The 16,759-nt window shown below is 39.0% G+C and overlaps 1 protein-coding gene across 1 annotated transcript; it reads left to right on the forward strand.

Annotated features, from left to right (window-relative positions):
* The first annotated feature begins 14,075 nt into the window (after positions 1-14,075).
* Positions 14,076-15,164, forward strand: LOC138879707 (uncharacterized). The gene has a single exon (XM_070159340.1). The coding sequence runs from the start codon at positions 14,076-14,078 to the stop codon at positions 15,162-15,164; it is 1,089 nt and encodes a 362-aa protein (XP_070015441.1).
* Positions 15,165-16,759: the final 1,595 nt, after the last annotated feature.

The following is a 16,759-nucleotide window of genomic DNA, read 5'->3' on the forward strand; positions in this document are numbered from 1 at the left end:
GCATTTGAAAGTTGTGTTATAGAGATTGAGGGAGGAGAAGCTTTATGCAAAATTTTCCAAATGTGAGTTCTGGCTCAGTTCAGTGGCTTTCTTGGGGCACGTGGTGTCCAGCGAGGGTATTCAGGTTGATCTGAAGAAGATAGAGGCGGTTCAGAGTTGGCCCAGACCGTCCTCAGCTGTAGAGATTCGCAGCTTTCTTGGTTTGGCAGGTTATTATCGCTGGTTTATTCAGGGATTCTCATTTATTGCATCGCCCTTGACCAAGTTGACTCAAAAAGGTGCTTCATTTATATGGTCGGACGAGTGTGAGAAGAGCTTTCAGAAGCTCAAGACAGCTATGACCACAGCTCCAGTACTAGTTTTGCCATCAGCTTCAGGTTCATACACCGTGTATTGTGATGTTTCGAGAGTTGGGATTGGTTGTATGTTGATGCAGGAGGGTAGAGTTATTACTTATGTTTCTCGTCAGTTGAAGCCCTATGAGAAGAACTACTCCGTTCATGATTTGGAGTTAGCTGCCATAGTTCACGCATTGAAGATTTGGAGACATTACTTGTATGGTGTGTCTTGTGAGGTGTTTACTGACCATTGTAGCCTCCAACACTTGTTCAAATAGAAGGATCTCAATTTGAGGCAGCGTAGATGGTTGGAGTTGCTTAAGGATTATGATATCACTATATTGTATCATCCGGGAAAGGCCAATGTGGTGGCCGATGCTTTGAGCCAAAAGGCAGTGAGTATGGGGAGTCTGGCATATATTCCAATTGGGGAGAGACCCCTTGCAGTTGATGTTCAGGTCTTGGCCAATCGGTTTGTGAGATTAGATGTTTCGGAGCCTAGCCGGGTATTAGCTTGTCTGGTTTCTCGGTCTTCCTTATATGATCGCATCAGAGAGCGTCAGTATGATGATCCGCATTTGCTTGTCCTGAAGGACAGAGTTCAGCATGATGATGCTAGAGATGTGATCATCGGTGATGATGGGGTGTTGAGGATGTAGGGCCGGATTTGTATACCTAATGTGGATGGGCTTCGGGAGTTGATTCTGGAGGAGGCCTATAGCTCGCGGTATTCTATTCATCCGGGTGTCGCGAAGATGTATTAGGATTTGAGACAACACTATTGGTGGCGGAGAATGAAGAAAGACATTGTAGATTTGTGGCTCGGTGTCTCAATTGTCAGCAGGTAAAATATGAGCATCAGAGATTGGGTGGCTTGCTTCAGCAGATGGTTATTCCCGAGTGGAAGTGGGAGAGTATCACTATGGACTTTGTTGTTGGGCTTCCACGAACTTTGAAGAAGTTCGATGCTATTTGGGTGATTGTGGATCGGCTGACCAAGTCCGCGCACTTCATTCTGGTGTGTACCACCTATTCTTCAGAGCGGTTAGCAGGGATCTATATCCGGGAGATTGTTCGTTTGCATGGTGTCCCAGTTTCCATTATTTCAGATAGGGGCACTCAGTTTACTTCGCAGTTTTAGAGGTCTGTGCAGAGAGAGTTGGGTACTCAGGTGGAGTTGAGCACAACTTTTCATCCTCAGACGGACAGGTAGTCCGAGCGCACTATTTAGATATTGGAGGACACGTTACGTGCTTGTGTCATTGATTTTGGAGGATCATGAGATCAGTTTCTATCGCTGGCAGAGTTTGCCTATAACAAAAGTTACTAGTAGAGTATTCGGATGGCTCCATATGAGGCTTTGTATGGGAGGCAGTGTAGATCTCCAGTTAGTTGGTTTGAGCCCGGTAAGGCTAGGCTATTGGGGACTGATTTGGTACAGTATGCTTTGGAGAAGGTAAAGGTGATTCAGGAGAGGCTTCGTACAGCGTTGTCGAGACAAAAGAGTTATGCTGACAGGAAGGTTCGAGATGTGTCCTACATGGTTGGCGAGAAGGTTCTGTTGAAGGTTTCACCCATGAAGGGTGTTATGAGATTCGGGAAGAAAGGGAAATTGAGTCGTCGGTTCATTGGACCTTTTGAGGTGCTTCGGAGGGTTGGGGAGGTGGCTTATGAGCTTGCTTTGCCACCCAACTTGTCGAGTGTGCATCCGGTATTTCATGTTTCTATGCTCTGGAAGTATATTGGGGATTCGTCTCATGTTTTGGATTTCAGCACGGTTCAGTTGGTTGATAATTTGACTTATAATGTGGATCCAGTAGCTATTTTGGGTTGGCAGGTTTGAAAATTGAGGTCAAAGGATATAGCTTCAGTGAAAGTGCAGTGGATAGGTCGGCCCGTGGAGGAGGCTACCTGGGAGACCGAGTGGGAGATGCGGAACAGATATTCTCACCTATTTGAGGCTTCAAGTATGTTTCTTGATTCGTTCGCGGACGAACGTTTGTTTAAGTTGGGGAGGATGTGACGACCCGACCAGTCGTCTCATGAGTTACCGCTCCGTTTTCCCCCATTTCTGCTTCTTTATTCTTTGTTTATCCGTGTTATGTGATATCGGGTTGGTCGGATCGAATCCGGAGGAATTTGGTAAGGTTTGAGACACTTAGTCTCTTTTAAGAAAGCTTAAGTTGGAAAAGTCAACCGGATGTTGACTTATGTGTTAGAGGGCTCAGAAGTGAATTTCGATGGTTCGGTTATCTTCAGGAGGTGATTTGTGACTTAGGAGCGTGATCGAAATGAATTTTGGAGGTTCGTAGTAGATTTAGGCTTGAATTGGCGAAGTTGATATTTTGGCGATTTCCGGTTAATAGGCGAGATTTTGACATAGGGGTCGAAATGGTTGCAGTAGCTTCGTTGTGTCATTTGGGATGTGTGGGTAAAATTTCAGGTCATTTCGGACGTGGTTTGGTTGGGTTTTTGATCAAAAGCGTATTTCGGAAGATTTTAGAAACTTAGGCTTGAATCCGATGTGATTTGGTAGATTTGATGTTGTTCAGGGCGTTTTGATGATTTGAACAAGTTTGAATACTGTATTGGGTTAAGTTTGTGCCTTTGGTTGAGGTCCTGGGGGCCTCGGGACGATTTTGGGTGGTTAACGGAGAAGTTGAGATGTCATTGCAGCTGCTAAAGTTTTGCTGCTTCTGGTGTTTTCGCACCTGCTGTTCTACCGTGCCGCAAGTGTAGAAGAAGAGCCGCAGAAGCAGATTCAAGAGGAAAGTCTGGAACCGCAGATGCGGTAATTGGACCGCACCTGCGTAGCCGCAGATGTGGAGAGGGGACCGCAAATGCGGAATTGGCCTTTAAGTGATTTCCGCAGAAGCAGCGGATAGACCGCATATGCGGTATCGCAGAAGTGGCAAAAGTTGCTGCAGATGCAGAACAACTGGGCAGATTAATTAAAAGAGCCCTTCGCGAATTTTTGGGTTATTTCACCATTTTTGACTTCGGCTTGAGAGCTTTTGGACGATTTTGAAGAGAGAAATCAAGGGGACTTCGTTAAGGTAAGGATTCTGGACCTAAAACACATTTCTATGGTAGTATTTCATGGATTAATAGCCTGTTTGGCCAAGCTTCTCAAGACAAAAAAAGTGCTTTTTTTCCCAAAAGCACTTTTTTTTCCTAATTTGAGGTGTTTGGCCAAGCTTATTTGGGAAAAAAAATGCTTTTGGGAAGAAGCAGAAGCAGTTTCAGAGAAGGAGAAAAAAGTAGCTTCTTTCCAAAAGCAGAAGCAGTTTTGACTTTTCTTCTTACCTAAAATACCCTTAACAAAATATAGTATATACCAAAATAACCCTTAAACCTAATACTTAGGATATTAATTTATAAATATTTCTTCTTATTTTTAGGAAACTTTCTAATATATAGTGACTTTAGGGGTGAATGCTTTTATATTTGTTGAAGGAATTTTAATATATTTAACTTATATTAAAAGAATTAAGTACTTTTTAATTTTATTTTCATATTTTACTTAAATAAAATGATTTTTTTTAATTATTGCATGTAATAACAAAATTTTGATATTATTTATTTACTTATAATATTAATTATTAAGTAAATCTATTCATGTCCTTATTCGTAATTTGACACTTAAAAGCACTTTCTAAAAAGCTTGGCCAAACACAAATTATTTCTCAAAAGTGCTTTTCAGACTGATTAGCCAAACACAAACTGATTCTCTCCAAAGTACTTTTTTCAAAAGTACTTCTCAAAATAAGCTGATTTCTCCAGCTTGGCCAAACAGGCTATAAGGCTGTAATTAAAGGAATTAAAGGGCTAAAAATGGATGACTAGAGCTTGAATTTAAAAGAACTTTAAAGGAGGATTTGAGGGGTCATTTGGACTCCGATTTTAGTGTTCTTGATATGCATAGACTCGTGGGAAAATAAGGAATCTATTGATGTAAAAGTTTTTGAATTTCGAGACGTGGACCCGGGGGTCGGGTTTTGGTAATTTCAGGATTTTTGGTATTTTTCGATTGTTTACGCTTGGGCTTTGTTCCCTTAGCATATTTTGATGCCGTGTTTCTGAGTTTGGATAGATTCGATGCGAGTGGAGGCCAATTCGAGGGGCAAAGGTGTCGCGGAGTAGTATTTTCACCGGTTTGAGGTAAGTAACCATTGTAAATCTGGAACTGAGGGTACAAAACCCTGATATTGGACTTGTTTTGATAAACGCGATGATGCACATGCTAGGTGACGAGCGTGTGGGCGTGCACCGGTAGGAATTGTGACTTGGTCCGTCAAGTAGCGACTATTAAGCTGCGTATTTGATTTGGAAATATTATATTATTCCATATTTTGGGTATTTATACTGTATTATGGGTTGTATGCCCTGTTTGGGGCCTTGTGCCGACCTTTAGAAACCCTTAGGGGAATTTTGACTATTTTTCCTCACTTTACTTGCTAGAAGCAAATCCTCAATCATGTTTTACCTGCTTAAATGTTTAAAATTGGTTTTATTACTCTACTCCCAATTGCGAGGACTATTTGGGCTGAGTTCCCTAATTTCCATTGTTGTGCCCAAGAGGTTGTGAGGTTAAAGACCGAAAGTGGTTGAGAACCCAATTGTGAGAATGTTTACATATATGTGAGTTATGGATCGGGCTGCACGCTGTAGCAATACTATTATGAATCGGGCTGCACGCCGCATCGATATATATATTTGATGGGGCTGCACGCCGCATCGATATGGCGCTTGGGCTGTAGGAGCCCCTCCGGAGTATGTACACCTCCAGTGAGCGTAGTCGACTATAAATTACGGATTGGGCTGCACGCTGCAACAGTTACTTTGATTTCTATTATTATGAGATACTAATGAGCCAAGTGCTGAGAGTGAGTACTGTGTGACGAGAGTCGAGTCACAAGTGATTGAGAAGCTGCCCGAGGGGCCATATTCTGAGTGATTCCTTGCCCGAGAGGCCTTGTTATGATGTTTTCACTGATTTCACTCTTCTTTTAAATAAGCCTCTTTTTGATGTACCGCTAAGTACTTGATTTCTAATATTTAAACTAGAAACTTGATTTTATAACGGAAATGGATTTTAAATTGTAAAGATGTCCTGATATTCTGTTGATCATTCAGTTATGTATTTTTGAACTGCTCATCACTGCTTTCAGTCCTTATTTACTCTAGTTACTTACTGAGTTGGTGTACTCATGTTACTCCCTGCACCTTGTGCGCAGATCTAGGTGCCCGAGCGGCCGAGTGAGGGCTTTCAGCTGTTTCAGCATTTGACGGAGACTTCGAGGTAGCTGCATGACGTCCGCAGCCCTGTTCTCTCCCTCATATCTTATTATTTTCCGCATTTCCTAGACTATTGATGTATAGGTATTCAGACTTGTATTAGAGGCTCTAGACTCGTGACACCAGATTGTTGGGGCTGTGTAGTTTATTGTTATTTTGACTTTCCACATATCTTTGTTGCCGTAATGCTTATAATGAGTTTGGTATCTAAAACTTGCGTGAGAAAATGGCTTAATGTTATTAGAAAGAGGGTTGTGGTTATTGATTAGTTGGCTTGCCTAGTAATGTGATAGGCGCCATCACAGCTGGTATTTGGGGTCGTGACAAGAATGTTGCTCAATTAAGTAAAAAGATATTAGAATATGATGCCCTACTATATTGAGGCTTCGTACTTAGTTTAAATAAAGAATGAATTAACGACAAATATTTAGCTAATTTTGAAGTTCTAAATATTAGGAAAATAATTGAATGACTATTTTGTCCAGTGTGAACTCTATTTCAAAAGAATAAAAAAGCGAACGACATTTCGCTAAGTGCCTTCATACTTTTAATATAGTATAGATAGATGATGCATTCTTTTTTTATTTTGCTTTTAATATATGTATGATCTTATCTATAGAACAAATAAAATATTCCTAAAGTGAGAAAAAAGAAAAAAAAATATGTATCAAGCATATAAGTTACTAAGTTGGATAGTACAAAAATTGATTAGATAAAAAAATTGGAATAAAATATAATTTACTTGTATCAATAATTTTATTAATAACAATTAAAGCATAAAAATCTACTTACACAACTAAGAATAAAATAGAGTAAGAACTTATTAACATATATTAAATGCATGTTGTGACAACAAATTTCGAGTCTGTAATATTCAAGATAAGAAAAAGGTTACAAATTACAAAATGGAATATAAAGAGTCGACTTGGGTTGCAATCTCTAGAATGTCACTAGATTTGCAAATGACGTTCTCTGATTCTTCTCCTTACAAACGTCGCTTCAAGAGCTCTGGGCATGTTCTTGAAAGGACGGGATCTGTCACGGACAGTTTGATGGCCGTCACGAATAATGATTTGAGATTTAGCTCTCACAAACGAAAGATTTGGAGCAGCCTGTTGGATTCTTGACTTGTACTCTATTGTTGAATTTGTTCACGAACGAAGATCACCAATGTAGAAGAATACTTTAGATGCTTGCTTGGAGCTTCTCCAGCTTTACTCCAACTTGCTTGATGTCTTTTTTTTAAGCCTTATGGGAGCACTCTATTTATAATGGTAAAATAGTAGAGTTGTGATAAAGCCAAAAGCTTTTGCTATGATTTGATTGGTCCATTTGAATTATGAACTTATCTCATTTAGTTCACTTGGCATGCTTTTATTGGCCAGTTAATTTGACTTGTCAAACCATGGTGCTTGATACGTGGCAAGATTATATTGGCCACTTCTTTTGACTTGGCTCCATGTAATTTGACATAAGGCATGTGTTTGGGCTTTAAGATGTAAGTTTAGCCATTTGGACTTCGGGCTAGCGAAAGGGGATCATTTTTTGAAGTCTAACTAAATAAGCGAGCCAAAATAAAATTAGATTTTAATTTAAATCCATGTTGGACTTAAATATTTAAAGTTGATTTAGGCTAACCATTTCTTGAATTTAGGAATTTATCCCAGACTTTAGTCCATAAAAATTCGTATGTCACAAATGCCCTTAAAGACTTAACTGTGTAGATTTGTCGAACCTCGACGACTAGGTTTGAAGTATTGGTAATGATGGTCAACTTGGGCTTGAGTTGACTTAGAATTTCCAAAAGAACTTAGCTTGAAATAAAATCCTTAAGCTTTGGGGATTTAATATGAGCCTATATTGAGTAGGAGCGAGGCAAAGCCTAATTATTCGTACCATGAAACAAAATACATCATTATCACAACATGGATAGACTTCAATTTTTTGATTACTCAAAATCTTTTCCGTTGAAATCCACAATTTGATTCAGAAGGAGTTATCCTTATCTTGCGATTCCTGCCTTTTTTGAATTTACCTGCTGCTTTCCTACGCTTATAAAAATGTAGATCACGATGCATAAATATGTATCCAAACTTGTTAAGATACACATTCAACCCTCTTTGCAGGGTAGCATTTGAGAGGCGATTCTCTCTGCGAAATTGTTTTGCTTTCTTTATTATTATTGCTCAGTTTTGTTCTTTTGCTACCTAAAATATTTGATGGAGTTTCTATATCCCCGTAGAAAGTAGTTCTAATACCAATTAGATGCCCAACTCATATAGTTAATATATTGCACGCCAGATATGTCACGACCCCAATCTCCCTTCATAGGATGTCGTGATGGTGTCTAGTCTATGTAAGCCTAACATACATGAAGAATTTAACAAAAATAGTAATAAAACTTCCAATTTAAACTAATAGCTATCATAAAAAGGACTCCGCAATACAACTGAACATAACACCCAAAATCTGGTGATACCGAGTCATAAACTCTACACGAGTATACTGAAACATACCTATACAACAATATCTATAAAAGGAGAATGAAATAGAAACTAGATAGAGGGTAACTCCGAGGCCTGCGAACAGCGGCAGATATACCTTTAAGTCTCCGATCCAAGATCAACTCATGGATGCCTAGCCTGGTATGAAGTACCTGGATCTGCACAAAAAGATATGCAGAAGCGTAATATGAGTACACCACAATGGTACCCACTAAGTATCAAGTCTAACCTCAGTAGAGTAGTGATGAGGTCAGGTCAAGATATTTACTGTAATAAATAAAGAAACTGAATAGGTATAGTACAGTATAAGAATGGAAATAATGATAATGATACAATGAAGAAACATAATAAGAATAGCTACACTGAAATTAAGGCAATTAAGACATCACAGAAGAAAAAACATAATAAGAATGCCAAGGAAAGGATGCAAACAAAACAAAACTGTTGTAAATGAAAGGTATCAACAAGAATTAGTACCGAGGCGACTCATTTCACAAATCAAATCAAAGTCTTTCCTTATACCACCACGGGAGTCTTGCATTTAATTTTGAAAAATTATTTTTCCAAAATAGCTACCCGCGTTTTAGCCCACCTTATCATATCGTGAGGCTTTAATTAGTTTCCTTACTATCAACATGCATATTAATCCCATATTATCTCACCGCATGCATATCAACCTCCAATCCTTATACTACCACAATATCACAACATATCACAAATCGTACCTCAAGTGCCCAAAATCACAACTTGCCAAAGAAGTCAATAACAACAAAGTTTCCACAATGAATAGCCCATGGGTTAACCACAATATGTACAAGAGTCTCAACAATAACAACTGAAAGTGAATATCTTAACAAAAATGGTATTTCAACAATTTACAACTTTGCCTCAATGTGAACCACGACTTTTATAACTTCAGCACTAAAATTAAACTATAAGAGATTCCAAGAAATAACAACTTCAAGTAAAGTAACTCAACATTCAAATATTTAACAAGGAAATGAGAGAACAATAACTTCAACTAAGCATGTAAAGGCAAACAACAAGTAAGAGATGAGACTAGTATTAACAATGTCAAGTGAAACATGTGAAGATAGACTAACGATGACGGATACCACATGTCGTGACAACTCAACTAAAGGCATGAAAATAATCTACATAGCTTAAATCGATCAATTAGTACATTTAGCCCATATCCCGCTCGTCACCTTGTGTACACAAATTTCATGTATCACGATTAACAAAACAATACCAATCCTAAGGGGTAATTACCCCATACAAAGTTAGGCAAGATACTTACATCAAAATACGCTAACTCAATCCGTTAGTAAGCCTTTTTCGCGAATATCCAACTTCGAATGGCTCGAATCTAGCCAAAATAACTTTATACCATAAATACAAATCATAGGAAACTGTTCTGGACAATAAAGTTGCAATATTTAAAGAAAATCAAGAGGTCAACTAAAAAGGTCAACCCCGGGCTCGCGTCTCAAAACCCGGCCAAACTTACAAAATTCGAACACCCATTCGATAACGAGTCCAACTATACTAAAATTACTTAATTCCGTTCTAAAATCGACCTTCAAATCCTCAAAATATAGTCTATGAAGTTTACACAATATTCCCCAGCTTTTCTAACCCAAAACACTAATTAAATGATAAAAACAACGATGGGTTCATGTATAATAGCCAAATCCGAGTTAGAATCACTTACACCGATCAATTACTTGAAAATCCCTCTCAAAATCGCCAAAAACCGAGCTCTCTAAGTCAAAATATGAAGAATGAAAACCCTCATTTTGGAAATTAAATACTACTGCCTAGTTATTGCTTTTCGTAATCGCAGACAATCACTCGCGATCGCGCAGAATAAATCTTCCCTAGCTCACAAAACCTCCTTTGCGATTTGTTGGATCAAGTAAAGGTAAAGTTTTGAAGACTGACAAAGGAACTCAGACATGGACCAGTCCATCTTGTGAAGCACAGTTATGATCAACCCAAACATGTGAGATGCACGTGCAGGAGTTAAACCTAACTTATCAGAAGTGATATCTCCTGATCATGATCGAAAAAGTTGTATATTGGATAAGGAGAAAGACTCCTTACACAAAGAGAACACAGTTTAGGAAAATGATAGAGTTAGAGTATGAGATCAACTAGAACTCTTCCACCATGGAAGAGTAGCATCTGTATCCTAGTCAATCTCTAATTGCTAACTCCTTAAATATCAGTGTTGTTCTCTTTTACAGGTAGTGCACATAAGCAGAAGTTAAATGTGAATTGAGAGCAAAATAGCAAGACAATTTTGCAAGTAATTTATGTGTGATTCAAGCGTTCAATCCTGAAGCTACTTGAATAAGATAGAAGAACCAGTTCCAAGTGTTTATCTTTTATTCTAGTTAAATTATAGTAGGTGATTTTACATTGTACCTTTCAGCTTATATAGAAGCAATTGCATTAGGTACTTAGAGTTTTCAAGTTAGAGTTAACTTGAAGTTGTCGCAATAGTTGAGATTGTGTGCCACAACAAGATTAGAGTTAATCCTAGGTTTACAAAAGAGTTTTTGTAAATGCAGTTTTTGGCTCAGTGATTTTAGTGGAGAGTTTGGGAAAATTACTCGAAGGTAGGTCGTGGTTTTTTTCACCATTTAAGCCAGGTGTTTTCCACGTAAAATCTCTGTGTTCTTTATTTTCTGTATTTATTATTCCGCAACAGTAGTAGTTGGAACACATAGAAGAATCAGGTCCTTCTATAATCAAGTTAAGCGAAAATTGGGTACCACACAAATCACCCCCCTCTTGTGTGGTATTGAAGTATAAAACATCACGATCGCGTGAATCCAGTTGCGAACGCGATGACTAGTTTCCTCAACTTACGCGATCGCGTCCTAGGCCACGCGATCATGAGGAGCATCACGTGATTCAGCCCCACCCTCTCCTTCCTTATACGCGAATGCAGTCCAACTCAAGCTACGCGATGCATAAGCTCTTCAACCTTCTCGATCACACTCCTGACTTCGTGAACGCGAAGAGTAAAATTCCATCAGTCCCTAAGGCTAGGACTATGCTTCTTTCTAGTAAACTGCCCTATAGCTTTTGGGTAGAGGCTGTAAATACTGCATGTTACATTATTAATAGGTGCATTACTAGACCTCTTACAGAGAAGACTCCCTATGAGTTACTTAAAGGGAGAAAACCAAATATATCCCATCTTAGGGCATTTGGATGCAAGTGCTTTGTGCACAATAATGGAAAGGACTCCCTAGGTAAGTTTGATTCTAGAAGTGATGAGGGAGTATTCTTGGGATATTCTTCACATAGCAAAGATTATAAGGTGTACAACAAAAGAACTTTATGTGTAGAAGAAAGTGTACATGTAGTTTTTGATGAAACTAACATTCTTTTTGAGAGATAGGAACATGAAAATGAAGCTATTGGGCTGGTAAAAGAGTTGAGTGAAGTCACAACTCAAGCTGAAACTGCACCAGAAAAAGGAATAGGTGATGGAATAGGTTCTTCCATCCAGGGCAACCTGACAGGGGGAACTGAACAAAGAAGAACTGAAACTAATCCCCAAATGGAACCTGTCCATGAGTCTGTTCCTCAGCAACAGAACATGGGAGAAACATCAAACAGAAACCAGCTGGTTGTGAAATCTTACAAGTATCAAAGTTCTCATCCCATTGAGAACATAATTACTGATCCAACCTCTAGAGTTAAAACTAGTATCACAATTAAAGAATCTATGTGCTTTTGATGCTTTCTTATCTCTTATTGAACCTAAAAATATTGCTGAGGCTTTGTAGGATGCATATTGGGTAAATGAAATACAAGATGAACTCAATTAGTTTGAAAGAAGTCAAGTTTGGCATCTGGTTCCAAGACCCAAGGACAGATCAGTAATTTGCACTAAATGGGTCTTCAGAAACAAGCTTGATGAATATGGAACTGCTACAAAGAACAAGGCAAGGTTGGTGGTTCAAGGTTACAGCCAGGAGGAAGGCATAAACTATGATGAAACCTTTGCTCCAGTTGCAAGATTGGAAGCAATAAGACTCCACATAGCCTTTGCAGCACACATAGAATTTACTCTTCATCAGATGGATGTCAAAAGTGACTTCCTAAATGGCCTACCTAAAGGAAAAAGTGTTTGTCAAACAACCTCCAGGGTTTGAGAGCAAGGAGTGTCCGGAACATGTGTACTAATTAGACAAGACTCTCTATGGACTCAAGCAGGCTCCTAGAGCATAGTATGAATGACTGTCCAAATTCCTACTTGAACATGGCACAAGAAAGGTAAAATTGACAGTACTCTATTCTTGAGGGAAAAAGGTAAGGACCTTCTTGTAGTACAAATATATGTTGATAACATAATCTTTGGGGTAACCACTGAAAATTAAATAAGGAATTTGCAAAACTTATAGGGAGTGAATTTGAAATGAGTATGATGGGTGAGCTTAATTTCTTCTTAGGATTGCAAATTAAACAAAACTCAAATGGAACCATGATCCATCAGCAGAAATATGCAAAAGAGTTGATTAAGAAGTTTAAAATGGAAGAATCAAAAGAAATAGACACTCTTATTGCAACAACCACAAAATTGGATATAGATGAACCTGGTTCATCTGTTGATCAGAAGTTATATAGGGGTATAATTGGTTCACTTTTGTATCTTACTGCTAGCAGACCTGACATCGTTTTCAGTGTAGGATTTGTGCTCGATTTCACGCAAATCCAAAGGAATCCCACTTGACTGTTGTCAAGAGAATATTAAGATACTTAAAAGGCACTACTGATCTTTGTCTTTGGTATCTAAAAGGTAGTAACTTTAACCTAGTGGGATATGCTGATGCTGACTATGCAGGTTTTCTAGTGGATAGGAAGAGCACCTCAGGTATGGCACACTTCCTTGGATCGTGTCTGGTATCATGGGCCACCAAAAGCAAAATTCAGTGGCCTTATCCACTGCTAAGGCTGAGTATGTTGCTGCTGCCTCTTGTTGTGCTCAACTGTTGTGGATCAAACATCAGCTGATGGATTTTGGCATTGAAGTTGGTTGCATCCCTATCTTTTATGATAACACTAGTGCTATTAGTATGACCAAGAACCCAGTTCATCATAAGAGGACTAAGCATATAGATGTTAGACATCACTTCTTAAGGGACAACTATTAGAAAGGATTGATTACTATAGAATTCTGTGCTAATGACAAAGAAATTGCTGACATCTTTACTAAAGCACTGAGTAGAGAAAGTTTTGAAAGGAATGTATTAGAATTAGGGATGATTAAGATCACCTAATAGGACCATCTCAAAATGCACAATGAAAAAAATGAAAAAAAAATATTTTTTTTTGGCTAGGAAATCTGGAACTTGTGTAAATATCTAGATTAATTTTTACTCAGTTTCATACTGTAAATAGTATACTCTTGTGACATGTGTTGATATGACTCACCGATCGCTAACAAAATTTTCTCTATTTTGATAAATTGAGGCATGATCAAAAGAATTCTGAATGAAGAACCCAGTTCATTAATATTGATTCATCTGAATAATAAGGTATGTTTTCTATGCTCTACACAATTAGAAATATAAATATTTAAATCATGAGCAGAGTCCTACCTGTGTTCAAAAATATGAGAAAATCCTATCCGTTTATTTTTGAACCAGTTCCGTCCCACTAGAATTCTCACCACATAAAATGCCTAAAATCTAGGGAAGCTTAACCGTTCATTCAACCTAAAATTTCAGGTTGATTAGACCTCTAATTGATTGCTAAAAGCTACCGTTAGTCATTAAATATGTTTCTTTCTTTAAATACCCATCATCACCCTCTGCCACCCTCATTATTCCAAACCGCCAAAAATCTATTTCACTCTCAATTGTTCTCTCTTCCAAAAGCCTAACTCACAAACTCTCTCAAGAAATTAGTTACAATGTCAAACCCTCAAGATAATCCAGGCACTCATCCACCACCCTCCCCTTCTGGTTCCTCCACACCTCCTCCACCCAGCATAAACCCTCTACCTAGGAGAAGGCGAGTAAAAATGCTTGCTCGCAAAACAGTGGCAATTGGTGCTCTTTCAAGGAAATTGAACGAGAAATTGAAGCCAAGCCAAGCCCAAGATTCTGAGAACTCAGACGATTCGTTCAAATCTGCGAGTGAGTGGGAAGGAACTGGGTCTTCTGACTCTGAGAAGGCTCAAAACCCCCCTTCTAAGGCACGTTCTGCTTTGGCTGAAAATTTAGAAAATAAGTTTGTTTTGGTTGGGTCTGTTAGGAATGTGGAATTGCCTAAGTTAAGAAGGAGAGGCAGTAAAAACAAAGGAGAAAAAGAAAATGAGAGTAAGGGTACATGTAGTGATGTAAGGGGAAAAGGGAAAGGAGTGGTTGGTTCTTCACCCACTTCTGAATTGATAATACCGACTATCTGTGGGGTTGAACATGCAACTGTGGAAGAAAGTGGCAAGAAGTCAGGGGGAAGTGGTTTAGTAGAGGCTGCTAAAGGGTTGGTTAATCTAAGTTCACAGGCAGATGAACCTGGTTCATCTATTGAGGAGACCCTAGCAGACCTTCTGAGGAAAGTAGGTGCTAATAATGATCCAAAGAAAAGGAGAACTCCAACACCAAAAGCCCCCAGCACTGCAAAACCTTCCAAGAAAATAAAGGCTTCTTCCCCAACAACTGCTGCAATTCCCTTGCCAAAGGGAAGAGCCACAAGAAGTAGGGTGAAACAGAGTGAGAGTGAATTACAAAAGTCTTTGGCTGAAAGTAAGAAGAAGAGGATGGATAAAGGAAAAGGTAAGGTTGCAGAGTCCTCTGAAGCTGTTGATGTTGAGGAGATGGAACAGGTCTATCAGGAGGAACATACAACAATGGAGGTTCAGACCCCCAATCCCAAAAAGACCAAGACTTCTTCCAAGAAGTCGTCATCTGTGTCTAAGGCTGCTGAACCTTTATTGGCCAAGAGGGCAAGGTCTATAGTGAAAAACAAACAAGTTAGAATTACTGAGGAGGATGAATAGAATGGTGAAGAAGAGAGTGAGTCTGATGGTGAACAAGACAAGCTGGCCAAGTTTGGCAAAAGAAAATTTTTGAAGGGAAGATTGCTGAAAGACTTGGTGGAACCAGGAATGGTTCGTTTGGTTGATGCACTAGCTGTTCAGGGCTGGAAGGACATGGTCCTTCAGATGGATGGAAAGCTAGCTAGGAATGAAATCATTGAATTCATGGCCAATGCAGAGGTCAAGGATGGCAGAGTCACCAGCCAAGTGAAAGGAGTTCAAGTGACCTTCGATGTAGAGAAGCTGGGAGAGATTCTTGACATCCCTGCTGAGGTATGATGACTACACTAGGTAAAGATGGACAAGTCTGGATTCCCTTCCTCCTGCCCTTGAAATTACTAGGAGATTCTGTGATGTTGAAGAAGTGAATGAGGCCAAGTTTGTGGACAAGAGTGAAATGAAGCCACACACAAAGTCTTCTTTGAGTTTGTCAACAAGTGTCTACTGCCCAGGCAGGAAAGAAGGCACATTGCTAATTATATGGACTTAGTTCTGATGGAGTTCCTTGAAAGTGGAAGGCAAATCAACTGGCATGCATTCATCATCAAGCTACTGGACAGGGTTATCAATGGCTCCAAGGTCCATGTCACCCCTTATGGATTTATTCTGACTACTATTCTGGATCGATGCAATGTGCCTCTGAAGAAATGGGAAATGGCCACAAGCAAGGACCATTTTGGCATTAATACTTTAATTGATTGTGACTATCTAGTCAATGCCATTCCCAATAAATCTAGTTCATCCAAGAAGACACCTATCAACAGTAAAGTCAGTGCCCTAGTGTAGGAGATTGGAGCAAAGGATGTTGAGATAGCTAGGCTGAAGGCTCGCTTAGCAGAGGTTGAATCTGAGAGGGATGCTCTTAGAACTGAGCTCACCAAGGAAAATGAGAAGAATGATGGGATTCTTCAAAATATGTTGAACCTTCTCCAAGCCCAAAACCGAACTTCTAGCTCTCCCAAGCCTTAGGACTTCTAGCCTTCCTCTCCTGAACCTGTCTAGTACCACCAGTGACCCAGATTAGGGATTTCTATTTCTTTTTGCTAATGTTTTGAATATTTTTGCCATCTGTTTGTGGATTGTGCTAGCAACATATCTTCTATCAATAATATCTACTGTTTTTGCTTTTGTTGACTGTTAATATTTCCTTGATAGCTTGAATATGTTTGCTTCATTACTGATAATTGATCCATGATTGTACTTGCAGTTGCCCCAGTGACCATGAGTAATTATTAAATTTCTGGGACTCACACTTTGTTTATGCAACTTTTCGATGATGCCAAAATGGGGAAGAGATATTGTCCTTTACATATTCTAAATATGTGATGTTTATAACCTAATGAACCTGGTCCTTGATGATAAGTAAATTTTTATAACTTTGTATTGATGAATAAGCTGAGTTCTGACAGGGCCTACGTGAGTGAAAAGCACAGAGTTTGTAATCATCAAAAAGGGGAAATTTGTTAGCCAAGTAAAGGTGAAGTTTTGAAGACTGACAAAAGAACTCAGACATGTACCAGGTCCATCTTGTGAAACACAGTTATGATCAACCCAAA

The sequence above is a fragment of the Nicotiana sylvestris genome, chromosome 10 (assembly GCF_000393655.2).
Source record: "Nicotiana sylvestris chromosome 10, ASM39365v2, whole genome shotgun sequence".
NCBI classification, from domain to species: domain Eukaryota; kingdom Viridiplantae; phylum Streptophyta; class Magnoliopsida; order Solanales; family Solanaceae; genus Nicotiana; species Nicotiana sylvestris.